This window comes from Anopheles arabiensis, chromosome 2, assembly GCF_016920715.1.
Source record: "Anopheles arabiensis isolate DONGOLA chromosome 2, AaraD3, whole genome shotgun sequence".
Taxonomy (NCBI): domain Eukaryota; kingdom Metazoa; phylum Arthropoda; class Insecta; order Diptera; family Culicidae; genus Anopheles; species Anopheles arabiensis.
Window position 1 is genome coordinate 2,152,514 of NC_053517.1, and position 28,000 is coordinate 2,180,513.

Sequence of the window (28,000 nt, forward strand, 5' to 3'; positions counted from 1 at the left end):
AGTGGGTGCTCATCCGCGATCGATTAAAAGTTGGCAAATTTTCACAGCGCAGCAGGCACGCGCTTCGTCAGTCCGAAGAAATTGTACAATTTCAAGTGTTAAATTGATTTGATTCCAGCTGAAACTGTGCAAATTCTGCTCTGGATCACAGGTGAGTCACGGGGAGTGTGTTCTATTGTGCGGAACGGTGTTATTAGGGGCGTAAATGGGCTGTGAAAAAATGCAACAGTGTGACTCAACGCGAGAAGAAAACGTAGAAAAAGAGCACGAAGCAAGGAAAACGTAGCCGCGCGATGAAATGCGATGTGTTTGGTAAAAGTACGCACGGCTCAGGCGGATTCATCGAATAAGATGGATGATTCGATGTTTTCTGTACGTCCAACTACGGCTCATTGTGTTCAATATAGTTTCCAGTGTTCATAAATGTGTGTGTTAATTGTTCTGCATTATTCCGGCGTGTAGTGGTCGATGTGAAGCCGAACTTTAGCTAATCAGCCTTTTGTAAGCGTTTTGTTATATAGGGTGCTGACCATAGAGCTGGTTAGGTATTAGTTTCCTGTTCAACTGTGCGTTCAAGATCACTCGATTAGGCGGAGGCATGGTCAATGTATCCGTGAATATAGTGACAAACAGCAGTTAGCCAACGATTTCAGTGCTTTGCGAAACTAGTGCTCGTTTTCAAGTGCTTTCCGTACGGTTAAAGCACACGGTGCGTTTTCAGAGTGTTGTAATATTGAGTTTTGTTCCGCGACCCCCTCTCCATAACAATGTTGCCGTAATGTCTGTTGCAAATGTTACAATATGCCTTCTTTTTCCATTCGCAGTGGTCGCAAGTACGGCAGGAAGCAACGGACGTTCGTCCAGCGCTTGGTGTGCAGCGTCAGGAGAGAGCGGCTGGCTGTACGGTGGCGGTAGAGAGTAGGCGGGAAAGGGTAGAACGCCCAGCCCGCTTTCCGAAGGCGGCTCAATACCGCCCGAATTCAACCGCGCATCTGTCCCATCTGTCGTGACCCGGTGCAGCCCAAGGGCACCTCCTGCGCAGTGATGGACCAGGCGGCGGCGAATGCCGAGGGCCGGGCGAAGCAGATCGAGAAAGAATACCTGTCCAGTCTGGCCGACCTGAATGTCAACAGCAAACCGCTGATAAACATGCTGACGATACTGGCCGAGGAAAACCTCGAGTATGCCCAAATCATCGTGCACGCGGTGGAAAAGCACCTGGCAAAGGTTAAACAATTTATGTCGATACTTATACATTCTACTACCTACAGCTAAATATCCATTAAGAGGCCAACGGTTCATGGGGGAACCATTTCGATGGATCGTTTTCGGTAGTGAATCTAGCAAAAGTACCTGTAACCAGTGTAAAATTAAAATCATAAAAAAGTTGCAAGATGCAAGTGGCCAACAGTTTCAGATAGAACGTTTGTGAAATATGTCGTAATGTGAGGGAACTATAATGCCTGTGAAATGATCTGTGATATTTCTTGTGTTGATAGAATTTTAATCTCAAACAAGGACAAAGATGCTGCCTTTCCTCATGCTATGTTCATTGTTCATATGTTCATCTCTGCATCCAATTGCTGTGATATTACTGTCCGTCTCTGTGAATTCCACCCCATTAAGAGAAGTGTTTACACAAGATTTACGCGTTCGAAATGTATATATTGTAAACAGTTAGGGCAAAGATGTTTCTTCCCCGCGCACTTTGCGGCCCCACATTATCATAAGCGCGTTGCGTAGCAACATAGAATCCTTGTCCACAATATGGCACCCCATTCACATTACATGTTTCACTTACGTTTTGATCTGATGTCTAGAGCGCCATTTTTGACTTTATTCCACACATCCTGTAAATTAGAAAATCGTAGTACTTTCGTATCGAATGTTGCAATTTACCAGTATGGAAATCAGTTATAAACGCCAACAGAGTCCTCGCTTTGGCAGTTGAGTAATTCATTTAGTACGCAAAAGTAATGGAATTATACGAACCAGTCTCGCTGGGGTACCACCAAGTAATTTTAATTTTGAGCATAGCTGAAAGCAATTTTTAACATAATTCATAAATACGTACACATCCAATGCAACAACAAGCGTACCAAGAAAGACTGATGGTCAAATAATGTCCGATAAAATACTACCGTATTCAATGGGCTCCGTAATCGAAATAAACCAAAAGATAACCTTAGTCTGTTACAAAAAAAAAAATCCATTTTGCAAAAAAAGATGTATTTAGTCCTCACTGTGCTTTCAAACTGCCCGAACCAAGTATATTAAAGATGGAACTGTTGCAATCTGGAGCTAAGGAATAATTCTATCAACTCGATCTATCTAAACTGCAACAATTATGCCCAGTAGAGTAACTGATCACACTCTTTGAAATTAATACCTAAAACACAAGCAGGACAGAAAAAAATCACGAGGACAGGTTGCAGTGCCTAAAGTACCAAAGAGCAGCAGTACATAACCAACAACTATTGACCAATAAATCATTCTGAAGCGAAATATCTTTTAATTCCCTGCGATCTGAAGTAACGAAAAGTGATTTACTGGAGTTGATCAGTTTTATTTTGTTTTATTATTTTCATTAAGTTTAATTTGGATTGTGCCTTGTTGGACTTTGTTGGGCAGTTAGTGGAATGTGTTGTTATTCCTTTGATAGAAAAGTGCAAAATCGCTCACTGTACACACATGGCAGATAGGATTGTGATGCAGTATAGTTTATTATTTAAACTTTGAGTTTGTTTTTACGATAACTATATGATGATAAATGTCGGTAAATGTTGCTTTAGTGTAATATGAATCTACAGTTAATTTACGTAAAATATTTGTCTAAAGTGTGTTTGCTTATTTTCTTAATTTATTTCAACCAAAATATCCTTAAACAGCAGACAGTAGTACTACGAGTAAAAATCTTAAACATTATTTAATAATGTCGAAAAGACTTGTAACAATACAATTGATCTGTTTAAAACACTATCTGTCATGTGCGTGCTGCTAGATGGTTTGCACTAAATTAAGGAATGTAATGAGCAATTTAATGTAGTTATTATTTTTTGCGAAGTCAACTTTTTTCAGTTACGATCTTTTTCCATTTTCTTGTATCGTGTGCAAAACGATACAATTATTTGTCAAATCAATTCTGAAGCTGCAACTTTTATGTATTATTTTCAAAATTGGTTACAAAGATTTCATCTCTTTCGATGAAAACTTGCTCTTTTTGTGTTATCCTGTTGGATAAGTTGTAAACAAACGTTCCACTATTTTTTTTTTCTATTTGAGACGATTTAAAGTTTCAAGTTGCTCTTTAAATATCATCCATTACATCATCAGCCACACGTTTTGTCGATAGTCTGTTGTAAGAGAAGAGAAGAGTGAAGAGTGTCTCCAGAATGCAGTCATCACATTTTCTGTTATAACGTACATTGATTTTAATATAGGTTGCACCAGATGTAAAACTGCCAATACTTTACCTCGTTGATTCAATTGTTAAGAATGTGGGCAAACAGTATCAGACGCTCTTCAGTCAGGTCATAGTGAATATGTTCTGCGGAGTGTTTCAAACGGTATGTAAAAAGTGCACAACACATTTAGCCACATAGTAGTGTACTGCGCGCCATTATTAATCGACGAGTTCAATTGTGATTACTTTCAGGTCAATGAAAAGATTCGTGAGAAAATGTTTAGCTTGCGACAGACGTGGAACGATGTGTTTCAACAGTCCAAGCTGTACACGCTGGATGTAAAGATCAACTCGATCGATCCAGGATGGCCAATCACTGCACAATTGAAATCAAAAACACCAACCGCAATTCACGTCAATCCTATGTTTCTCAAAGCAAATGTATGTACTCTCTAATGCGCGTAGTAGTGTACGGGAAACGATTTGGATTACTCATTTCCTTTCGCCTTTATTTGTTCCAGGGACCTGAGCCAACGATCGCGATGCAGCAACAATTGAGGGATAAGCAGCGTGAGCTGCTCGAGCTGCAGGCGCGAAAGCTGGAGCTGGAGCTTCTCACCACCAAGAAGCGAATCATGGAACAGGAGAAACAGTTGAGCATCCAAACGGAGAGTGTAGCAAAAGAGGTAAGATCTTTATGCACTTCATGTATTTGAACAAATGCAATATTAAAATGGTTGTTCGTCCCATGTATAGCCTTCGCTGGAACTGGTCAAATCGTTAGATGGAGCGGGAGGTCATCTACCAGTTCTTCCTACCATTCCACCCCCGGGCGTGATGCCGAAGAGCCGTATTGCTCCCGTTACCATGGGCATGGTAAACATGGTCAAGACACGCGATCCTCGGTTGGCGAAGCAACAGGCCGCCGCTCAGCTGGGAGGACCTCCGTCAACCGTGACAGCCGGCATGAATAATCACAACGCGGCGCTAGGTGCAATGGCGATACCTCCGCCCGCTATGACTTCTGGCTTGATGGAAGCTTCACATCACGGTGCGACTTCGGCGAAACAATCTTCCGCTCTTGCACGGGACAATTTCGGTGCAAAAAATCGCCGACCCGAGGCTAGTGGTGTGGAAAGCACCAGATCGGAATCGTCTACGCAAGGTGAAGGAGGTAGCAGCAGCAGTGCACGTGGCAAGAAACATACGCCATCTTCCACAGCCAGCATTAGTTCTGCTTCTTCGCACAGATCGCGGCACGATAACGATGCAAAGGTGCGAAAGGACCGCAAGGAACACTCTTCATCCTCATCGTCTACAAGCAGTAGTAGATCGTCGACCAAAGGCGGTAGCAAGACGGGCTCTTCCGCACGGTCCGGCAGCAACAGCGGGTCCGACAAGCGGAAACAACGCACCCAAAGTAACAGTGACGGTGGGTCGCCCCATGGTCGCAAATCACCTCACTCGCCTGGAAAGAAGAAATCTTCATCTTCGGAGAAATCTTCATCCTCTGGTCATTCGCAAAACGACAACAGCCCAAAAGCAGGCGGGAAGTCGCGACCGGAAAGCAAAAGCTCTTCGGAAATGCATGCCCTCAGTGGCAAACAACCATCGGCTCAACTTGCGCGAAACAACAACGTCGAAAGCAAAAAGCATCAGCATCCTGCCGGCGAGGCAGCAGCCTTCGAGGACCGGGACGTTGACTTGCGCTACGGCGTTCCTCAGAAACGGATCAAGATCGATGAGCCGGTGGCCGACGGTCTTTCGGTGGCGAAGGAGGCAGACGAAATGGTTGTGACGATGGTGGGGCAAAAATCGTCGGAAGTACAAAGTAAGAGCGACATTCATATTTTCCTATTATTTAGTACCCCAACCGGTATGAGTGTGTTGATGTTCGATAAACTATACAGCTCGTTGCAAACGGTAGTTGCTCTGTTCGGGAGTGCAATGCGCGAAAGGTCGGGGGAGGGATGAAGGTAGATTGTGGAACGACACAAGTGTGTCGCAAGGCAGTGCAAAAACCGTTTTACTTGCGCAGTAGAGCAGCAAACATTCGCGCAGAGGGGTACACAGTAATCCGCATAGTGTAAGAAGTGCTCGCAGAGTTGTGTGACGAGCTCGCTGGCAGGTAGCACTGTCGCTGGAGAAACTCGTGACTGATGGATTCTTTCTGGCGATAGCGGTACCTATTAAAAAAAAGATAAAAAAAAACAGCAACTCCAGAAATAGACAATATCAAACGGAAATGAACAGTTGGTTGCGAAATAAAAACGATGATGGCACCGAATCCCTTCAGCATAAGGGATACAGGATTCTTTCCGCTCCGGTATTTGTCGATGTCGTTTTAGAGATTCAAGTTGTGTTCTCATCGTTGCACCTTTACTGTAATTTTCGTGATTGATCTGCTTTTCTTGCAAGTTTGCTCTGTTTCCGTAATTGTGCCGGTTTCATTAATCAGTAGGTAGTTGCTCTGTTTTCGTGGATTTTCGTGGACAGTAGTGGACGTCAGTGGAATTTGCAGTGTTAAGTCTCATTGAACGTTTCAATAAAACCCGAAAACATTTTATTGCAGAAAGAAAAGGAGAGCTAACGCTGTAAACAAAAAAAGAATTCGGGGTGGTCTGTCCCATTTGTCAGTAGCACTGCGCGAGGCGAGTCTATACTTAATTATGCAATTAATTACAGATAATAGTGCAACAGACGACGAAGAAGCTCTTTCGGCCATGATTGCTAAAGATATCGATTTACGAGCAATTCCTCTGCAGTTGCTAACGCCAAAACTAGTGCCGGAGCTCGAGAGTTCTCTCGCCGGAACCAAGGGCGACGCGTCCGGTTCGAGATCGTCGAAGATGGAATCTCCGTCCAAGCGATCTGAAGAACTGGACGATGGAGATGAATTCTCAAGCGGAAAGAAGCGAAGCAGTCCCATCAACTCGGACGAACCGAACGCTAAGAAGAGCAAGGCAGAAATGATAGATGCGTAAGTATAGCTAAGCAGTGTACATTATTAAACATTATGTTCCGATACATTTTTCATCATTTTCTCATCCATTTAGATTGTTCGGCAATGAAGATGTCGATCTTCGACAGTTGCCGATCGGAGGCACTCTATTGATGGGTGATGACGCACGAGATGTAGATTTTCCAAAGGTAAGGACACCAGTTGGGTGGAGTTTGAGCGACAAATGGACCGTTTAAATGATTGGTTTACAACATTCCCTTCGCAATATAGATGGAAAACGCTGTCAATATGCCTAGATCTCCACTTTCGGAGAAAACCAACAGCAATCACGGTGCAAAAGGACTTGAAAAGGACAAGCTTGGCAGACCTCTGTTGTACAATAAATTACCAGGTATGTATCACCGTCTTGTAGAGTGGTGTTGTAGACTTTGGTGCATAATAGTTGGCAATAAATGATAACTCTCCTACAGATGATCCTATCGAGCGACGACGATCCATCGTCTCCCTTACCAAACCAGGGGACATCGATCATCGGTTTCCGCAGCAGAGCCTTCATCATCACGACGCGGCAGATGAGGACGACAATTCGATGGACAGTATGAACGCCAACATTAAAACCATCATCGCGCAGGCTCAGGATCAGATGGAAAAGGGCGAAATTACACCCGAGCAGTATAACATCCTGATGAAGCAGGTGATTCAGCTGAACGAGACGCAAAAGATTCGTCAGGCGCAGCGCATCGAGCACGTGAAGCGGCAGGATCAGTCGGTGATTCGGATCGACGATAATGGGTCGATGAGCGGCGAAGACGATGTGATCGTAACGTCCGTGACCCCGGCGACGCCCGGCCTGTCGTCGATGCGGCTAAACGATCCGAAGGATAGCAGCTCCGGCATCGTAAATGATTTCCGAGGTAAAATACATCCGATTGACGGAAAGCCTCCACTAGTCAAGCCCTTCGAAGGAGCGCCGTTCGCCGTTATCGGTATTCCGCCCACGTCCGTTCCGCCACCTGATATCCGTGCCCAGCGAGGTAAGGACATGGTGTTACCCTCTTCCCAAATAACTGTTCTTACCTGTAAACTCTTCTTTTCCTTCAACAGATCCACGAAGAATACGTGAATCGAAATGGAATCGGGTAGAGCCTGGTCCAGGCCCTGCTTGGGCCAACCGTCCCGTTGGTCCGATCGTTGGTGGACCGATGGTGGTGGCACCTCCGTTAGGCGGTGGAATTCGTCCCGGACTGGCGGTACCAAGCCCGTGGGAGCAGGCACCGTTCCCAGTAATGGCGGACGGTATGTCCCGATTCCCGGCCCCACCTGGTCCACTGCCGCTGGGCGTGCTCGGAGGCTTGGCTCCCAACATGCTGAATCCGGCCCTGCCCAAGCTGAACGACAGCGTGCGTACGATCAATATCGATGGCATCCAGCGGGAGATTCGGTTCTACGAGGAAATAGCCGTCATCTTCATGAACTGGGACGAGCCGAAGGAGATCGGTTTCCAGAAGGGTGCGCGCATGGTGGTGGTCGATGATAGGGAAACGTTCGAGCTGGGTTTTAACGAGCCCTACAAATCGGTCAGCATTGAGAATAAAGTCTATCAGATGCGTTTGGGGGCGCCGACGAGGGAGCTTTACATCGATGACTCCTGGCATGAGTGCTACTTCGGCGACCAGCCCACGACGATCATGCTGGACGGCAAGCCGAGAGTGTTCAAAATCGCGGGCCCGGCGCCGCAGGTGAAGATCGGCGACAGTCGCAAGGATCTTGTCGCCGGCAAAATTAACATGATCGTCGACGCGAAGTACATGATACCGGTGTTTCTCGACTGCAAACCGCAAGTGTTCGAGGTGTACGGCGTGATGCATCGGCTACAGTTTGCGGACTTTCTGCTGACGGTGCTGATCGACGAGCAGCCCTTCCCGGTCGACTACGGTGGGCTGCCGATGGTGGTGCGATCGCGTGACCGCGATTACTACATCCGGTTCACCGCGCTGCCGAACCTGGTGGTGCCGGGGCGGGTCTACATCCGTGACATGATACGCACGCCCCTGTACCGGGACCTGCGCACTCCACCGAAAGATCCTAGCGCGCTCGAGCCACCGGTGCCACTTAATCCACCTTTTGCTCCTCCCACCACTGCACCGCCCGCACTGCCCGGAGCGGCCGGTTTGGGTTTCGGAGGAATCAATACGCTGCCGCCGGGCGCAATCGGCCCTCGGCATCCGGGACTGGCGGGCGCGAACGCAACCTCCACCGGGCTCGATTACCTCACCAATCTGATGCCCTCGATGGCCATGCAAACGGGGGCGGCAGCGGGCAAAAATGGTCCCGGCTATAGGATAGAAGCGGACGAGAAGGCAGCCGCCGCTGCAGGAGTGGGAGCTTCAGCAGCGGCCGGCTCTGCGCCGGGCTCTGCGCACCAGCCAAACGCGTCCGCCGCCGTCGGAGGACTGCTGGCGAACATCAATGTGGAAGAATTGTACAAAAAGATAGTTGCCGCCGGCATTATCACGAAGCTCGGGGCGGGCACATCATCCTCGCCGACACCGCCACAGGCTGCGGGGGGTGAGGCGGGTGCCGGTACGTCCGCTGGCGGCAAGGACGGGAAAGAGGACGCTAGCAAATCCAAAGACAAGGATAAAGCACCCATTCCAGAGATTGAGCCAGTGCTGCTGGACAAGCCGGAAACGATCAAGAAGCGCCAAGCGGCCGTCGTACACCAGCTGTTCTCGGGCATGCAGTGCAGCAGTTGCGGCGTACGGTTCCCGCCCGAGCAGACGATGAAGTACAGCCAGCATCTCGACTGGCACTTCCGGCAGAATCGGCGCGATCGAGACTCGGCCCGGAAGGCGCACTCGCGCAAGTGGTACTACGACGTGTCGGACTGGATCCAGTACGAGGAGATCGAGGACCTGGAGGAGCGCGAGAAGAACTGGTTCGAGACGCAGCAGACCGACCAGGGCGAGCTTAAGAAGGGCGGCGCCGGCGGCGGAATGGGCCTGGGCGGCAACGACGGGGATGACTTTTCGTCGCACGACGATGCGCCGCAGCCGAGCTGCCCGGCCGGACTGGACGAGAGCGACCGGCAGTGCCACATGTGCCATGATGTGTTCGAACACTTCTACAACGAGGAAACGGAGGAGTGGCATCTGCGCAACGCGATCCTGGTCGATGGCAGCACGTACCATCCGCTGTGCTACGAGGACTACAAGGCGTCGCTGACGATGACCGAAACGACGCTGGGCAATGGGACGCTCGGTGCGTCGTTGGATGAGAGCCAGAAGACTGATGAAGCCATGGACACGAGCGGCGCGGCTGGCGAGGCTGGCGAGGATGGCGAAGCCGCTGATGGGGCAGGAAAATACAAATCAAAAGCTAGCAAAAAGGGTAAGCTGACGAGCGGAGAGTTGTAAGCGTGTTTACGATATATGCTTTTGTTGAGATAATGTTGACGATGACGACGATGTGATCGTGTTACCTGCCGTGGAGCCCGTCGTGGAGGAAATCCTCGACGATGATGAGCAAGCGGCTGAAAAGAAGGAAGGCGATGCGGTGGCGGCCGAGCAATCCTCCACGGTGGACGAAGCAAAGAGCGTCGCCGGAAGTGCAAAATCCCCGCGGCCCGAGTTCCAGGAGCGTCAAATCGACGAGGACCTGTTCATACAGGAGCCCAACATTGAGGTGACGGATCTGGACACGATCGAGGACAAACCGCCGGGTGAGTCGGGCGAAGGGGCGTCCAATGGCGGCCAGGATCCGAGCTCGCTGTCGTCGTTGCTGCGCGTTAAGATCAAGCAGGAACCGAAGGAGGAGGACGATGCCGACGAAGAGGATGCACTATTCGAGGAGGTCGGCACGATCGAGTCCAGCCTGGTCGAAGTGGCGGAACGTTCTCCGGCCGCCAACAATGCTGCTGAAGAGGGTAAGTGTGATATGGTGTATGATGTGTTGTTACTTTTGGACGGAAGTTGCTTACAGGGTTTTCCAGGAGTTCTCATAGCTGTGGGACACTTTATTGACTTTTTCTTATTGTAAAGGGAATTGAACTCTGTAGCACCCTTGTTGGACAAGTCCAATAGGAGAGTCCAATTTCCAACATATGAAGTTCACTTCCTATAAGAATCTAGGAAGTTTCCGACTACTATGAGAACCCCTGGAAAACCCTGTATGTAGCGTTTTGTCGTCGAATATGTTTGTTTCGTGTTTGCACGTTGTCAACGTCTCTAAATTGCGGTGTGTGTACTATATTTTTGCAGAGCCGTACGAAGACGTTATCGCTGAAAGCATTCCATCACCATCAGAATCGTCCAACCAGATGGGCATTGTGGCGCAACCAAAGGCAACGATCGATGGCAACGTCGATCTGCAGGATGCGCCACAGTCGGCCACGGTTGTGCCGAACAAGATCAAAATCAACATCACGAAGGGTAAGGCCCAACAGCAGCAGCAGCAGCAGGCGGCAGCAGCATCGTCCAACAACGACGGTGAGCCTGGCGATGGTGGAAGCAACGGTGTAAATACGAATAATTTTAATGAAGATAGCCAAGGGGTCGAAGACGAGGCGAGCAATGACGGTGGCGGCGCTGGCGGCAGTTTGGAAGAGCGGGACGAGAAGAACGGTGCCGAACAGTCCAATAATAAAGAATCGTCGACCGTGGCGACGCTGCCGTTGGCGGCCGATGCGGTCGCTGAGGTCGCGTTCGAAGAAACCACTGATGTTGCGTATGAGCTGAAGGAAGGCCTACTGGGCATCGAGTTAAACAGGCGGCCACGGGTAACGAGCGGTCTCGAAGCGTCCGGGCTCTGCTCGATCATGTAAATAACGGAACGCAACGCAATGTAACGCGCGCTCTCGCTCACGCAGCATCACTCGCGATGGTGGGTCACCCCCGAAAGGAATCGATGCATCTGAAATTGTCCCCACTTGTTTGCTGCCATTGGAGTGCCCAGATGTTCGTGTTCGGGTAATCTTTCTGGTTGCTTTTGCATGTCGATCTTTTTTTTGTTTTCTTTTACCATACTCTCTCTCTCACCATCATCAACCCTAATCGCTTACGGTTTACTAGGTTTAGTAGGATTTGTAATTTAGCATTTAGCCTTATGTGCGTTCAAGAAAAGGGATTGTGTTTGAAAAAGGTTGGGCGTAGTAGGCGGGTAACTGGAAGGCCGAAGTTGGTACACTAGTCAAGTACACACCAACTCAAAAGCGGGAATACAAACAAACAAAAAACAAAAAAAAAAACATTTGATAAAATCTGAACTATTGGTGGAGCTCTGCGCGTCGTCTTGAGGGAACCGTTTTCTTTCTGATTTGTTCCAGCAGTTACAATTAAGTATTTTTTCTATATTCTCAAACCTCTATGAACGCAACATGAACTCCATGGGATTGGTGGAACTTAGTTTCGTATTTGAAATGGTTAACCGCAACACACACACGCATACATACACATATCGTTAGAAAGGATGGACGCCGTTGCGAATGTTTGGTTGTTTTTTTTTCTTCAGCATTTGGAATGAATTAGAATATAGTGAGCGCGCCCGCTTCATTGCCCTTTGTATGGTCAGCCAAACAAAAAAAGAGCATAACGCCGGTCCGACTACGGAGAAGAAGAAGAAGAGAGGGACAGTTTCAATATGCATCGGGGTCGGGTCGCGGTGGTGAATCGGAAGGGTGGGGGTTTGTTGTTGCCTGTTTTTGTGAAACCACACACTGCGCGCGAACGACATCATCCGGACCGGATGGATGGATGGATGGAAGGATTTATCGAAATGAAATCAATAAAGCAAGTGAATTTGCCAGTCATATGAAGAAAATGGAAAGTATTCGTTGAGAAGTGAAAAGGCTTTTTTATTATTACTATTTCCTACCAATAGCTCCTACGAACACAAGCATCACATCCGCGGTAGGACGGGTCTCTTTGTAAAGCGTCGCCGAAAACGTCGTAGTAACAATAATAATATAAGGCAGAATAGTGGACAAAAAAAGTTAATAAAATATTCGAAATTATCAACCATATAGCTATCACACTACTAGCGCACTTCTTCGCGTCGTCGATATTGTATCGGTTTTAAATGCCACTGGAACATTTCGTTTCGACCGGGCGTTTCCGGTCGTGTGTGTGTGTATAAGTTTGCATTATGTTTAACTCTAAACTGTGTGGTTTTTTTATGATTTTAATAAACAATAAAGATGCGTATGGTGTTATTAGCCAGAAGACAGAGAGAAAAGGAACAAGATTTTACAATACTGTTGTCAACTTTGAAAGAAAGTGAAAGAAAAACAATAGTTTTTTGCAGATTACAGGTTGCGCGGGACGCAATATTTTTATTCTCATTAATACTGTTCACCAGCAATCAAAGGTTGTGATAAACGAAATGAACCATTACATGAGTCTCTGTTCTGCTCCTGGGTTTGCGGTTTGTTAACTTTATGCTGTAGATAGAGACTTGTTGCGTTCCGTGTGTTCCCCTCATGTACTATTATGCTGCTCATCCTCTTCCCCACAGCTTCTACAGTTTGCGTAAGATATATAATTTAAGACAATCCCTCCCCTAACGGATGATACCTGCCAGCGTTCACGTAAACAAAACTGAACTGATACGATAGTGTTTGATTTTGTATTTTCAATTAGTAACAACACTAATATCGGTAGTGAAAATGAAACCAAGCCAAAGAGCGTGTTCGAAAGGGAAGTGTTGTAATTACAAGCAACGCCGAACGCCGCACGTGCCCACATGTGTGTGTAACGCTCGTGTAACGCGTGTCTCCGTTCTTCGCCCTATCACCTTGAGTCTACCAGCTAAAAACTCATACTCCAATATGAAGTAAAGAAATACGGACGCATCTGTACACGCGCTTACTCATTCGGGTGTGTAATAGGTTCTTCTCACCAAGTGTCTCTCTCCCTATCTTCCGCCTTTACTAACGCTTTATCGGTCAGGGGATTTACACCTCATCGTCATCGTCAACCGTAGATTCAAAACGTAGCAGAACGTGTTTGTGTGTTGTTTGTAACAGGAATTGAGTAAATAGTTGGGATTTTTTGTTCGTTTTGTTTTTAGATATACGTAGATTAGAGATAAAGGATAAAAGTTATGATAGAGTTGAAGATGTATTTGCCTTTCCTACTTCACAATACAAGCACGTTTCTCTCCCTCCTTCCCTTCCACGGTCTCTCTCGGTTTTCTTATAGATTTAAATATTATTGCAGAAGAATAGTGTCACACCTTCCCCTTTAGACATATCTTTACACCTGGTGGAAGCGGTCACTGCTGGAAGAAGTAGGTACTAATCATTAACCGTTGTCTACGACAACAAACGAATCCTTTTTAAAAAAATAACGCCTTTTTGCTGAGATTATACACTCTCACTGTTGGGGGGTGGTGGTGATTCTTCGTCACCTCGCGCTCAGTTTGCCTTTCTTCTTCTCTCTGTCCTTTCAACGCTCTTACATATCTTTAAATGCATGCTTTCCTCACTACTCGCCACCTGGCCTACTGCGCTGATGATCACCCATTTAATTAATATAAAATAATAATATAACCTCTCTCTACACACACTCTCTCGCTCTCACTCTCTCTTTCGCGATAAGTCGTAACTTGCAGTCGTAACAAACAAAAGTACAAGGGCACACAGTATTGCCAACCCGATCGGGTTCCTCTCATGCATCTCCAACGGAAGCAGAGAGATAGGGAAAGAAAGAGTAATAAAGAACAGTATAATTTTGCCTAACACCTAAGGAGTGTTTTGAGTATTGCATGCGTCCATCGCAGATCCGACGCTTTACATCTTTTGATACATGGCCAAGATGGCGGCACATATTGTCTGGGGATTCGTCTCGTCCGGGTACATCTGCATGACGGTTTGCACTTGATCTTCCGGGAAGATACTGGCCAGATGGTAGTGCAACCGGCGTCGGTCCTGTTGCTGCTGCTGGTGATGTTGCTGCTGCTGGTGATGTTGCTGCTGCTGTTGGTGTGCCGGCGTTGGACCACCTTGACCGGGGCTTGGCGACCAGCCGAGGTTGATATGCGGTTCGGAGGATGAAGCCGGCGGTGGCCCATTGTGACCCCAGGGTCGGGTGGAATCGGGAGCCGAAGCAATGCGTGTTACGTGCTGCGTAGAGTGACGAACGATTACATTAGAATGGGACCGTTGTTACCGTGGTTGGTGGTAGCCGGCAACCTTACCTGATGCAGTTCCCACTGGGTAGGAGGAGAAGGACGGTTGCCTCCGCTAAGCGAAGGTGCCAACGGCCGATGGGGTGACAGCTGCTGCTGCTGCTGCTGAGAGGGAGCAGTTTGGGACTGTTGCTGGGAAGATTGCTGCTGCAGCCTTTGCATTTGATATATTCGAGGATCACATCCAGCAGGGTTAAGGGTGAGTTGACGTTGCAGCTTGCGGTGCAGGTTCACACTATCTACCAGCGCGCTTGGATCGTTCTGGTCCAATGAAGGCTGCACTACCGGTGGCCCTCCTGCTCCACCACCACCACCAGCACCTCCTCCGCCTGTACCACCGGGCAGTACGGGCTGGGATGGTTGCTGGGACGGAGGCTGCTGCCGGGGCCAAAGCGGCTGGGCACCATAGCAACCGGCATGGTGATGGAGACCGTACAGTGGCGGCGCCGGTTCCTTAGATATATTTTCTATACTATGAGATTTGGGGAATATCTGCTGCACGTCCACCATACTGGCATGTTGATGAAGTTGCTTCTGCTGCTGTTGCTGCTGTGGTGAAAGATCCCACGGATGGGGGGCTCGATTACTGGCCACTGGCACTGGCGGAGCGTGGAAAGGCAACTGTTGCGGTGGCGGGGGCGGCGGCTGCTGCTGCTGCTGACGTACGGCCGGATGCGGTACGGGATGGGGAAGTGACAGCAGATCCGCATGCAGCACTGAGCCGTGCGCCATGCCGCCACCGTACGGGTTGTTGGCGCTTTCCGAAGGTACATTTGATCTTGTGCGACCTGAGGGACGGAAAGGAAGAACCATTTAAGTACATTGTTTGCATTTGTTCGCCAATGGATTGATAACAAAAAGACAAAGAATGAATGAAAAGCGGGGCGCCTAACACAACGCAATAATCAGCCGATCACAACGTGATCGGCAACTATAACGAGAGAGACATAGAGGTTCGCCTTTTTTCCATTCATCGTACGCTTCTTCATTTCCCAATTGACGTCAAAGCTCCGAAGTCTGGTAAGCAAACAGCGCCCAACTTACATAATGCTTTCCGTTTATCATTGATTGGACTAGTCTCGTTGCTGCTATTGCTCAGCGGCACGCTGAGCGATTTTCCTTGCACTGCGCTGCGGCCACCGGACCCGCTCCCACTGCCCGACGGGTCGTGGCCACTGCGCGCCTGTAGATGGCGCGCCGCATACTCGGACAGCCGCTCGGTGACGGATTTGTGCGGCAGGCTGCCCCGCTCCGGATGGTAGAACTTGCACTTATTCCCATAGGTGCACTTCTTGCCGTACGGACAGGGCGGTGGCGGATCGCCTTTGCGCGGCTGCACGCGCAGAAAGTTGTCCAGCGTCGGCCCGGAGCGGCCGAGCGGATCGTCTGGCGGCATGAAGCGGTCGTTCACGAACGAATACATCAGTACCCGCTCTTCCACGACCTTCTTAAACTCGGAGCTCTCCTGCACCAGGTCGCGATAGTTGTCATTCGAGACGACGATGCCATCGTTATCGGCCGCCAGCTGTAAGAAAGAGAGGGCATTTCGCTTTAGTACGCATTTCATCCACAATTGGGCGAAGCGCTCCCTCCCCCAAACCTACCTTCAAAATGTATCGATCGTCGTAGCACACCATTCGCTTGCCGCCCACTAGCCGGGAGGGCGTAAACACCAGCATGCGCTCCTTTTCCAGCTCGCTCAGTATCTCGCCATCCTTGACGGGGTTGTCCGGGCGCGAGCTTTCCTTGCGCCACTTGGGCACAAACACGGTAATGTCTTTGTGGCCCCGATTCTTGAACCAATCCACGCACAGCCGAATTCCGCGGCACGAAAACACCTCCTTGTTGCCGTGGCTCATCGCCACATTGCTACCGTCTATCACGATCGGGCGCAGAGATTCTTCGTTCACCAGCGACGACGGTCCGACGCCGGCCGCACCGGACGCAGCGGTTGCCAGCTCTGGCGCCAGTCCGAGCCCGCCCGCATCGCCGTGGCCGTGACAGTCGATCGTAAACTCGTTGCCACCCTTGGCGCCGGGCTGCGAGCCCAGCTTGATCAGCTCCGCCAGCAGCTCGTTCTGGGCCGGATTGGGACCGAGCCGCTGGAGGGCCGCCTGCACCAGCTTTTCGGTGTAGCCGAGCTTGAGCGCAAACTCAACGCGCTGCTGATAGCCCGGCGAATGCTCCGGACCGGCGGTGGAGGTGGGCGCCGCAACTGCTGTCGGCGAGACGTCCTTGCCATGGTGCTGCTGCTGGTGCTGATGGCCGCCCACGCCGACGCTTATGTACTCGGCAAACTCTTGGCCCAGCGTATCGCTCGTCGTTCGTGACACCTGCTCGTGGGATACATCCTCCCCATCGCAATCACTGTCATAGCTGGAGTCTTCGGCCTCGTTCGTGCACAGCGAGTCAATGAATTGCTGAAACAGAGCACGAAGAGAAAAGGGTTGAATTAGACATGTGGATGTATAGTTGATGGTCGCTATTCTGTTAAAGAGAATCCAGGGCTTAATAACCTCTCTACGCGATCATGCCGGTCTGTATAACTAAAGATATTCACAGTCCTAGCTTGAATCGAACACATCGCTCTGCCTTGTTAGAGCCAACCCAACCCTAAGCATTCAAATCCTCTGCGGAAATCCTATTTGGATCAGGCATTTGTCGCAAATACTCGGTACAGTTACTGTACGATCAGAAATATAAAAGTCTTCAAGGGTTTTAATGTATAAAGCCCTCAGTGTATTAAGCAATAATTTTGACAAATAGGTTCCATGAATTGGAGGAACTATTCATCCTGTATAATAACAGATTTATTTTGTATGAAAATAAAGGCTTCTTGTACAAGCAAAAATAGGGTTTATCATATGATCGTTCTAATTCCTGCATTCAAAAATCTGGTTCATTCTACCAGTAACCAGTTTTCGATCACCAACCACCAGCTCAGTGTCTCACTCATTCAACATTTTATTCATTCCATATATCTGCAAACGAAACAGGAACGAAATCTTCACACAACCACTCACACACACACACACCCGCTCGCGCACGTACGTTGCGCATCGTGAGCGTCTTAAAGGTGACGAATTCCGTCACACTATGAACCGGATGTAGACGGATGAATGACACCTGAAGGTACAAACGTTTCTTCTTCACAATTCGCGCATGCATTCTTCTTCTGAGCAGCACGGAGCAGCAACCGTTGCATTCGTTTGTTCGAAATTCAGCAGATTTTCGTCGACAGACTTTGCAAGAATTTCCGCAAAGCTTTATTAATTATCTCGATCCTAAACGATCCACCAACTTCACCTTGACGCATTAACGCGGATATGCAAAAAAAAAACACCCGGACGACTCACTAATTAATTAATTACCTTCTGATTGAAATTCGTTGCGATGAGCATTGTTGCGAGAGTGATGCTGTTTTGGTGGCGTTTATCGTTTCGCCGTCTTAGTTCGCGAAGAACTGGTTTCTTTTTTATAAAGAAATTTAGGAACTGGTTCGTGCAACGACTCTGGGTCCACACACACACACACACGGACTAATCTTATGAATGATCACCACACTGTAGAATTGCGAGATTGGAAAGGATAAGCTTTTCTCGTTGATTAACTCAACCACACACACGCACACACATATATATGCCCCCACAGACACGCCGACGATCTTCAGTCGCCGTGGTTAACAGGTGTGTGAGGAGCCTTTGGCTGCAATATTCAGGACGGAAAGGGGGGAGGGGGATTTTCAACACGGATGTTGTACTATCACGCCACACACTTTTGACCTCATTCACTGTCTTACTTCTTTTTTAAACATCCCTTTCGTCCCAGCGCCTACTAAACTGCAGGATTTGCCGACCAGCAATTTGGCGAAAGATTATCGCGCATCACACACAGATACGGCCCTTTATGCCGAGAGAGGCAGAGAGAGATAGAGCGTGGATGCGAATAGAGAGCAGCACGACCGTAGTACGATCCCGCTCGGAGCAGTCGCAGAACCCGGACTTGTGCGCCGACTGTGACGGGAATGTACGAAACCCACGTGACGTCACGTCCCGGGAGATGAAGTCGTCCGATCACCTGGTTGTTTTTGCGCACTCACACATACACACGCACACAAACACACGCGTTAGTCCGTGTTTCAGCGCACACGACCTGTACCCAACGCACGAGCGCGCACAGCTTCCCACACTCGTCGTGCCCTCGTCGACTCTGTGTGCTGGAGGAGAATCGTCGCGATCGGGGGGGGGATAATACACGATCGTGTGCCGCCGTTTCGGTTTCTTCTCGCGCAAACCGCGACGATTCCCACCTTTTGCGTCGCTTGTGACGTCAGCAAATCGATCGATCGTGACGGGATTGGAAGCACCAGCGCAATGCCGCAGCGCAGCCTGGGAACGCAACCGTTTGACGCACTGCTCGGGACGTTCTTCGCCGATCAAGAAGCGCACCTCGGTACACCACTTATCAAGGTGCCTTTTACACCGAAGCACCGATCCGAATTACAATCTGCACTTGAGCGGTACGAGTACAACACTCCACCACATCCGCAATCGATCGTTTCTTCCCTTTTTGGCTGCTCTTGGCTGCTGCCGTGCACTGGTGCACATCACATCAATGATTAGGGCGGGTGGTGGCGTCCGTCTCCAACACAATCAAACACGCACAGATTATACACTCATCCAAGTAAACATCCTCTTTCGGTACACGTGCACTTAGCTTAGGTAGGAGTAGTACGTACGCTGCGCTGTGCTCGCGCCTCCTCACTGCGGGCTAATGAGCAAACCGCAGGTTGTTGATTTTGGCGCGGCACACTAATCCCTACGTCCGCAATTTGCTTTGCGGATGGGTTTACCTTGGTTATAAAATCAAGTGTGCAACACACGGCAACACAACACACACACACACAGACACAAACACACCTCACACGTACACGGGTGGTAAAACCGCTAGATCCGGTACGCGTTGTGCGCAATGGAAATGGCCTGATTTCGGCGACCCTTTCCCACCCGAAAAGCGACTCAACAGACAACGACACAACAGAAACAACCAACACAGGCGGACAGGGTCGCGATCGGCGTGACTCGGGGCGGCTTGTCTTGTTGAACGTCACGTAGGAGAAGGGAGGAGGCAGTGGCGAGCGCACACTTTTTTAAAACTCGCGATCGCGATCCTCCACACGCACGCACACGACCAGTTCGTCTTGAGCGGTGGGCTACAACTGTTTTCCATTCATTTGACGTAGCAAAATTTTAATTCCGATTTCTCGCCCCGAGCCCTGTGTAGCGCAATCGTCGTCGTCGTCGTCTCCCCTCCACCATCCCAAACATGCCCCAATCGCTCCAACCGCAGCGGTACCACAGTCAGCAAGAGCCGGATGAGCGCGATTCGTAGCGAAGAAAGGGGGATGCGTTTTTAAGGGTGGCAGAGAGGGAGGGGAGCGAGAAAGGGAGAGAGAGGTGAGAGTAAGGAGTGGGAGTAGAGGTGCAAAAAGGTCTCTCTTTTCTCTTGCGAGGACCGTGAGGACGCGAACGCACGATGGACGCGTCGTGGTGTGTGTGTGTCACGTCAACGAACGCCGCCAACGACGTATATCATAAGACCAAAAGCTGGATAAAAGAAGTGGAATTAGCTTTTCGATGACATGTTGAGGTCAAACCGTGAAAGCTTCAAATGCTTGATCAGAACGAACAACACCGGTAACACATGGGACAACGCGACCATCACCATCAACCAGATCTAACGCTTCTCCCCATGCAAGGGGTCAGTCGCGTTCGCGCTCCCCTGTGTGTGCGTATGGGTGTGTGAATCAGCAACCCCCAATCGGTTTGGAGAGTGTGTCCCCACCGCGTTTACTCGCGTCACCGAAACAGCGAGAGAGCGAGAGAGGAAATATCGAGCAGAGCAGAGAGAAAGACGGGCCCACGAATGTCCGCGTCCGGCACAACGCCAGAGCCAGGGCAGCGGCAAGAATGAATTCGTCCACCATCGCAAAAACAACAACGACGCGATAGGGAAGAAGCCTGTTTGCGGATCTTCTCCGGTCTCTCCACACTCTGCGACCACGACGACGCACGCGCGATTCACCTTCGCAGGTTGTTGTTGTGGATTTATTTTGCGCGATGCGAAAGATAGCACCCTCCCGGACTCGTCTCACTCACTGGAAAGGGGAAAGAAGAGATACAGCCCCCCCCCCCTCGCTGTGATATGCCGAGCGGGGGTTGTTGATGAGGCTCACTCTCGGACCCTGAGATGATGGAAGATCGATCGAGGACAACGCAACCGGGGGGAGGGCGTTAGAGGTTGCTGCTTTCGAGCCTCCAAAGTTTCACAGACACCTCACAGCAGAATTACTCAGCGAATGAGAGTGCCAGAGAGAGAGCGAGAGAAAGAGAGAGAGAGAGAGAGAGAGAGAGAGAGAGAGAGAGACCCAACAACGTTGAACTTGCTACCTTGATCACCGTTAAACTGATGCAAATCTCGTCGGAATTCATTCTTCCATCGCCCCTCCTGGTCTCATGGGAACAACGTCTTGCCATTGTTTCACTCATCCCCCGGCACTCCCTCGCTTCTCACTCCCTGCTTCATCCCGCCACCACCGGCTCAATGAACGATGCAACGAAGAATTCAAATCGTCTTCATCGAATCATCGTCGCATCGAGGAGGCATTGATGGAAGGTGCGAGCGAGAGCGAGATACCGGATCAACTCCGAATCCGCATCAAAGGCTCGCTGTTTTGTGCAGTAAGCTGAATTCAAAATCCTCCAAACTAGATCCACTTCTCAACTGCCCCCACACTGTCTCCAGAAAGGGCTTTCGCCCGGTCGCCCCTCTACCGGATCTCAAGCATCCCCCAAGTAGCTTCTTCTTTACCTCACACGCGCCAAGGTAACTCCTTATGAAGCCTCAACCGTTCAACCGTTACGTTTATTTGCGTTATTGTGTGCTTGCATGTGTGTCTGTGTGTGTCTCAAGATCCAACATCCGGCTGACTACTACTTGACGGGCGCCCCCCTTCGGCTCACAAAAACAATTTCCCACTCCCAGGTTTGCCATCTCCCTTTTAGGCCCCTTTCTCTTTCGTTCATCCGAGTGCGCGCCGTGGCGTTCGAGATTTGTTTCGATTTCCGATTGGCCACGCGGCAGCGGCGGCGGCTGAAAAGAAATAACACCACCAACACCGCCGCAGACTGAAGCGTCGTTGCGGCCGTTGCTGGTACAACCAACCAACCAAGCAAGCAAACGAAATGTTTTCTCCCGGACCTTGGTACGGTCCGGCCGTGCGCCAGCTGCTGTCGGCCGGCGGGCTTTTCCGCGAGCAAAAGGGAAGTGAGGAAAGGAAAACGCTTTCTCTTTCTCTGTGGCGATCATCCACCGCAGCTGCCACACTTCCACCCTTCAACCGGTGCGAAGATTGAGTTAATAAGGGAACACACCCCACAACTCGATCGTTCTCTCTTTCTCTCTCTTATGTTTTGTCCCTCTGTTTTGGTGTAGGTGTGTATGTGTGTGTGTTGCTTCGTTACGTTGCTTTGTACACGGTGAAGTACAAAGCGCACTTGCGAACATCTTCGTGGGAAGAACGACCAACGCCGGACAGCAGATCCGGAATCCGGGATTGCGGGGATACCTTGTTGCGATGGCATTAATTGCATAAGTAAATAAATGTGTACCGAAACACTCTCAGCGGTAGTGTTTCTTCATTTTCTTTACGGTGGCGTATCTTGTAGTTGGTCCTATCCCGGATATTGGGCGGTTGGCACTCGCCGAGACGATCTCTAGACGAGGGAGCATTCCACCAATGACCTGTATTGCGTGAGACCAACCAAACAGCTCCATAGGAACTACAGACGAAATGGAAGCTTTAAAGCTTAACTTTGTACGGAGCTCAGCTGCAATACTTAATGCTTTTTAGCTGTACCTCTGGTCAGTGGCAGTTGCCCCTATACCTCGTGCACCTCGATGTCGTACACCATATCCCGTGTGGTCATGGTGTCCATCTCTTATCAGTATCAGTGCATTATCTCCCATCACTCCGAGGGTGTGTTCTGTCGCATGTTAGCCAAATTGCTTTCGATGTTTGTCCAATTTGCAGCCCTATCTATCCGGATCTTAACTGGTAGCGAAGAGGTAGAAGAGGTAGCTGCCGTACAGTAGTACAAATCACAACCCCTGAATACCCGGATTTGTGACGTTTGCCACCAAACCACTACTGCACTGGCACTGTCCCGTCAGTAGAGCAGCGGGCCATCCGAGGAGTAGAGTGGAGTGGGGGGGAATGAGCCATACACTCATAATTTCACATCCGGATTACCATCCCTCGATCGATGCCGGAGGTGACCGGAAGATGGCAGCAGTTCACCAGGCAACTCTCCCTTCGCGGCATCGCTTTATCGGCGCTTTTGCCTTTGAATGCTTTCTGCCATCGCGCTGCGACGACCATGCGCGACAACCGCCGCGTGAGTGAAAGTACCACCCTCGGTCGGAACCCCATACTCTTCGGGTCCGCGGGAAAGAGGACGAATGATACGGGGTATGTTGGGGGATTCCAGCGTTCCAGCCACACTCTATATCCGGCTCTATTTTTCTTCCCTTTTTGGAGTGTCTCTCAAGGCGTGGCGGAGGCGGTTGTTGTTTTGTTTGGACAAATAGATCCTCGCATCCGCAACCGGAAGTGCGGAAGAGCGATACGAGCGAAAGCCTGTAAACTGGAAGCAGGCAAAGATCTTCCCAATCACTCGCCACAGTCTAATCAAACTGTTGCGTGTTATTGTGTTTTGGGGTTTCCAGCGTCTGCCGGATTCCCCGGACTGACTGGCCCCGGACGTGATCAAACTAAATGCAATGGGAATGGCACTTTGAGGTCTTCAACGGCATAAAGACAGGTCACGTTTTTCCTCCCGTGCGCGTGCAGCTGATCGTTCGCTTGGTGCTCTGGTATTACGTCCCGAAATTCGAGGAACTTTCTCCTGCCCGCCTCGAGTGTCTTCGAGTGGTACCGTACGGATTGCGCATTCGAGTGCATCCGAAGTCGGGGTGAGGGCGGTTGGAACATTCCCGTAACGAAAATGGTAACCCCGAACGTGATATTAGCTCGATTTGCTCATTAGTAAGACGAACCTCATGACGAGGCATCTCGGGTTTGTAGCGACTTAAATTAAGCGAATAGCCTTGTTAGCGTCTTAGAAGAGGACAACTCCAGATTCGCTTTAAAAACATTAACTCTTGTCCCCTGTCTTGTGAGCCTACATCACACAAGAGGCAAGCCACAGCTTAATTACTTCGGATCCAAAGCTCATGCTTACTCAGGTTCGCGAGCGTATCCGGTATAACATCCGGGTTTCCACTCATCTATCCCGTCTAACACACCACCAAAACTCCGCGAAGACAATGCAATGGTATTACTACCACTACTACTGGTACTAATACCGCTACTACCCTTTCGGCACAAAGCGTGGTCGGTGGTTATTTTCGTTCGCAACATTCACGGGTAGTTCCCACCCAACGTCCCAACGACAGATACAAATAAAAACTGCAGCGCAGCGCACATGGTTTGGCGAACGTTTTGGAGGCCAAAGCATGAGCAGAGGGTTGGGTCTGGTACGCGTAACGCATTTTTAGCCGAGCTGCAGTTATCTAACCATACTTTACAGCAGCACTATTTACGGCTTTAAATGTAACCGACAAAAAAGCTCTCCTCTCAGAGCTACCTGCTATTGATTTCAAACAATTTCCGGACAAAGAATTGTTTTGCGAAGAAGCGAGAAGTGTGTCGTGGGACTTGAAGCTTGAAGCGCCAGTAGACTATTTAAAACCACGTGTGGGAAGAGAACGCAACTCCAGAGTGCCAGGGGGATTTCCCATACGTTGACCTGATCGTGCAATTCCCCCCGTAGTTTCCCCTTCGTTCGGTTCTGCTACTAATCTAAACGCTGAACTGCTCGACTAATCCCATCGCAGAATCTCGCACCAATGTTCGGGTGTTTGGCATGCGTCAGACGCACAGTTTTGGGGCCAAAAAAACCGATCCCAGCGTCCGAAACACGCCGTCAAATGCCGTCAATGGACGCGAATGCTACGTGCCCATGTATTGGTGGCCGTCCGTTCGTCGACTAGTAGCGCCAGGGCTACGGTGCGCGATCGATGTTTGCTAATGTTGGTTAGTTTATTGCACAAATTCCAACCCGGATGTGCCCGAACGACTTAAACTAACGGCGTCGGCGGCGTGCGGCGTCGAGCGGTGACGGTAGTTTGCTGGTTGGCTGTGTTTGGCTAAGTCGTCGCTGGATGACTGACTCCGACAATTATCCATTTAGCGTTCACAGCCTTTCCCGCTTCTTCCTCGTGGCGGCGGCGGCTGCGATCGATCTGTCTCCGTTTCGCTCGCCCAATCATCCCCCCCACCACCCTGTCCACCCGTCCAGCCCCTTGTCGATATTTTGTAGGTTCAGACAGACTGGTCCAGCACCCTTCCTCTTCTTCCTCTTCTTCATCTCCGACGATATTCGATTTCCATCTTCTTTCAGCTTTTTGCATACATTTGGAGTCTCGATCTTTCTATCGTGCGGTCGGGGGTACCACCGAGCGTGTCCGCTCTAGTAGTGGATTTGGTTCTTCCTATTTGCTGTTTTGTGTGTTCTGAGGCAAGTGACACCACTACGACACCGCACCGACATCACCGAGAACGATCGTGGATTGCGCGTGGATCATCTCGCAGCTTCATACTGCTTGCACATAGAACGAATAACGAATAAGAAGGTGTTCTCCTTCGCACTTCTTGTACTGTTTTAATCCTATACACGGTTCCCGCTTGACCTACATTCCACTCCGTTGCCTAGTAGCCCAGCCGTTGTCTCTGTGATCTTATTTGCGGTGCTGACGGCTGCTAGCAGCAAAACAGGAACGAGAAATGCATTTCCAGAACAAGCGCAAGAATGTGCGGGTGGCGGCTAAAGGCTGGGCCGATAGCACACAGGGAACAACCTTGGGCTAACCGGTGAGAACTGGCTCCTGTTTTCGTTCCTTCTCCTGCCCGTCCGTCTGTCGACTCTCACACACTCTAGCGATCGCGCAAGCTACAAGACATGCTAAGGTGTATGACACTTTCAGCATAACGTTCTAAATTTAGCCCAATGACGACACCACCACACCACCGTCTGTTGCCACCACCGCCACCGTCGCCACCACTCACGGTGAAGAAAACACGATCATCAATGGGTTTGCCGCACCGTTGCCTTGCTCGGGAGAAGGTCCACTCGTCCCACCAACAGGTCTTTGCACAAAGCAACACACATCGGTAAACGGGACCGACCAGTCCCGGCCAGCCCACAGCGAGACAGTGACGGAAGAGGCTTCCGAGGGGGTCGCCTGTTAAAAATAATAATCTACTGCCGGGGTTGTTTTATTCTTTGCTTTGACCATGACTGACATGAATTTTCGTACTGATAAAAGATCCTGCTGCCTGTCTCTGCTTGCTCCACAGCACACTCCAGCCATAGCCCACGGCCCACAAGGCAACGGAAGTCGCAAGCAAAACCAAAGTTGCCAAAACAGCGCCCACAGTTCAAAGAACGGTTCAACTGCAACATGATGATGAGGAGCGGGCACGATCCCATAATGACGCAAATCATTCTTCAAGGCTGGTATAGTCCAGCTAGCGGAGAGTAATGAAAAGAACAGCTCGAAAAAACATAGAGAAAATCAAAAAGAAGTATCATACGATTAATACCAAAATTCTGAACGTCCAAAAGTGACCGCGAAGAAGCGTTCCCTTTATCAGCATCTTGCCTGATAAGTGGGAAGTGAGGAAGAGGGGCGAAATGTGGCGGTAGTGATAATTGCAACCGGCAATTCAAACAATTACCCACATGGCAATAGTGGACTGATTGGCCTGGAAAGGGGGGGGGGGGGGAGAGAGAGAGGGTGCAATTTTAAGGTGGCAGTGGCAGTGGGCCCTCATCAACCCATCATCTGGTTATTGGACAGAGCCGTCCACACTTCCCGCCCTCCACCGTGACAGATTTGATCGATCGTGCTGTTTTGCCCATGAGATCCCGGTCCGGAAATGGCGGAAGTAGCCGATAGCTTATCAAGCGCCGGGATAAGACCTAATAACCGGGTGCAATTGACTGTTGCCAGCGTTGCCTGGGGAAAGCCCTTCATGGTGAAACATTGGCAACTGGTTTTGTTTATCTGTCCACAGGTCCCGTTGGCACACAGAATATGGCGCGCGCGCGCACGCTGGTATTGGGCGCTCGTATCCACTGTACCAACGGTTTCGATCCGGTTTTCGATTGATCGATAGCACAGAATATGTAATGCAATCTCATCGTAGCGAACCCACCGTCTGACCCCATGGGCTGATCCAGCGGGCAAACCTCTGAAAACCGGCACTGGCCCGGCTCTCTGCGCAACTATCGCGCGTACATACTTTCATCGAAGCTGTGCTGACAACCGCCACCACCACCATCGCCACTCAGGCTACTCGTGAGCTGTTGGGTGGGGGGTGTGTGAAGGTGAAGCTGGGCAGCTTATGTGCTGCTAACTGCGTAAAACAATGTGACGAAAACGAGTTTCGCGTGCGTTCCCAATCTCCTCCCCCCTCTCCCTCCACCCAGGCTGATTCTAATCGGCTGAGAGTTACAGCCCAAACAACACCCGAACACACTTACCTGTATTTGGCCGATTAGATCACCGTTGCCACTGGAGATGAGGGAGCCGCTCAGCACACTGCCTACTGCTACCTGGCACCCGGAAGCTTCATCCAGCACCTGAAAGGTGACAAACTGCTGCTGCTGCTGCTGCTGGTGTTGATATTGTTGCTCATCGGCGGAGTGTAGCACTTCCTGTAGCTGAACTCCAAAAATCGCGCTCAACTTTTCCCGTATGCTTGGCAGGTAGGCGAGACTTTTCCTTCGCACACGCACCGTTACTGGGCAGGAGCGGGGCGGCGGCAACAATAACACATCACCACCACCTGGGGGCGGCGGTCGTTGATACGCGGCGGTGGCGGCGGCTGACGACGTTGACGACGACGATGGGGACGAGGACGACTGCTGACCGGGTTGCCTTAATTCCATCGTACGCACACCATTGCATGGCGCAGAGCAGCGGATTTGGCAATGTTAAAATCGGTTCCACCCGACGGAGAGACGGTCGCGATTAGTACCACACCACCACCGGAGCACAACAGCACAACTAGACCCAACAACCAGACCACAAACAACAACGAAAACGTACACACAAGTGCGTGCGTACACACGCACTACTCGGCGGGCAATGGATTAAACACTTTGCTTCATTTCAATTGCACGTGCCAGACACCCGTGTAACACGATAGACGAATCGACGCAGCTCGATTGATTTCGATCCCGAGTGAATTCGTGCGTGCGGATTGATTTTCGCGATGCGACAGACTTTGCATTCCATCAACAAAACACAAACGCGCACCGCCT

At 50.0% G+C, this 28,000-nt stretch overlaps 2 protein-coding genes across 4 annotated transcripts; one reads left to right on the top strand and one right to left on the bottom strand.

Annotated features, from left to right (window-relative positions):
• The first annotated feature begins 5 nt into the window (after positions 1-5).
• On the top strand, positions 6-12,202 carry LOC120896369. The gene is made up of 13 exons (XM_040300422.1): positions 6-151; positions 825-1,227; positions 3,441-3,566; positions 3,656-3,844; positions 3,925-4,089; positions 4,160-5,375; positions 6,089-6,383; positions 6,460-6,553; positions 6,636-6,756; positions 6,836-7,399; positions 7,470-9,777; positions 9,821-10,290; positions 10,625-12,202. Exons 2-13 carry the CDS (start codon positions 1,045-1,047, stop codon positions 11,185-11,187), a joined length of 6,294 nt encoding a protein of 2,097 aa, XP_040156356.1. The 5' UTR covers positions 6-151; positions 825-1,044; the 3' UTR covers positions 11,188-12,202.
• A 453-nt stretch (positions 12,203-12,655) lies between these two features.
• Positions 12,656-28,000, bottom strand: LOC120895046 (probable ribonuclease ZC3H12C). Of its 3 annotated transcripts, XM_040298038.1 has the most exons (6): positions 19,402-19,780; positions 17,921-18,112; positions 16,154-16,969; positions 15,594-16,074; positions 14,559-15,337; positions 12,656-14,484 (listed from the first exon to the last, which is right to left on the bottom strand). In XM_040298038.1, exons 2-6 carry the CDS (start codon positions 17,948-17,950, stop codon positions 14,152-14,154), a joined length of 2,439 nt encoding a protein of 812 aa, XP_040153972.1. In that variant the 5' UTR covers positions 17,951-18,112; positions 19,402-19,780; the 3' UTR covers positions 12,656-14,151. The 3 variants fall into 3 exon arrangements, with proteins under 3 accessions (XP_040153972.1, XP_040153970.1, XP_040153971.1); XM_040298036.1 differs by lacking the exons at positions 17,921-18,112; positions 19,402-19,780 and adding an exon at positions 27,218-28,000; XM_040298037.1 differs by having other exon boundaries at positions 17,921-19,780.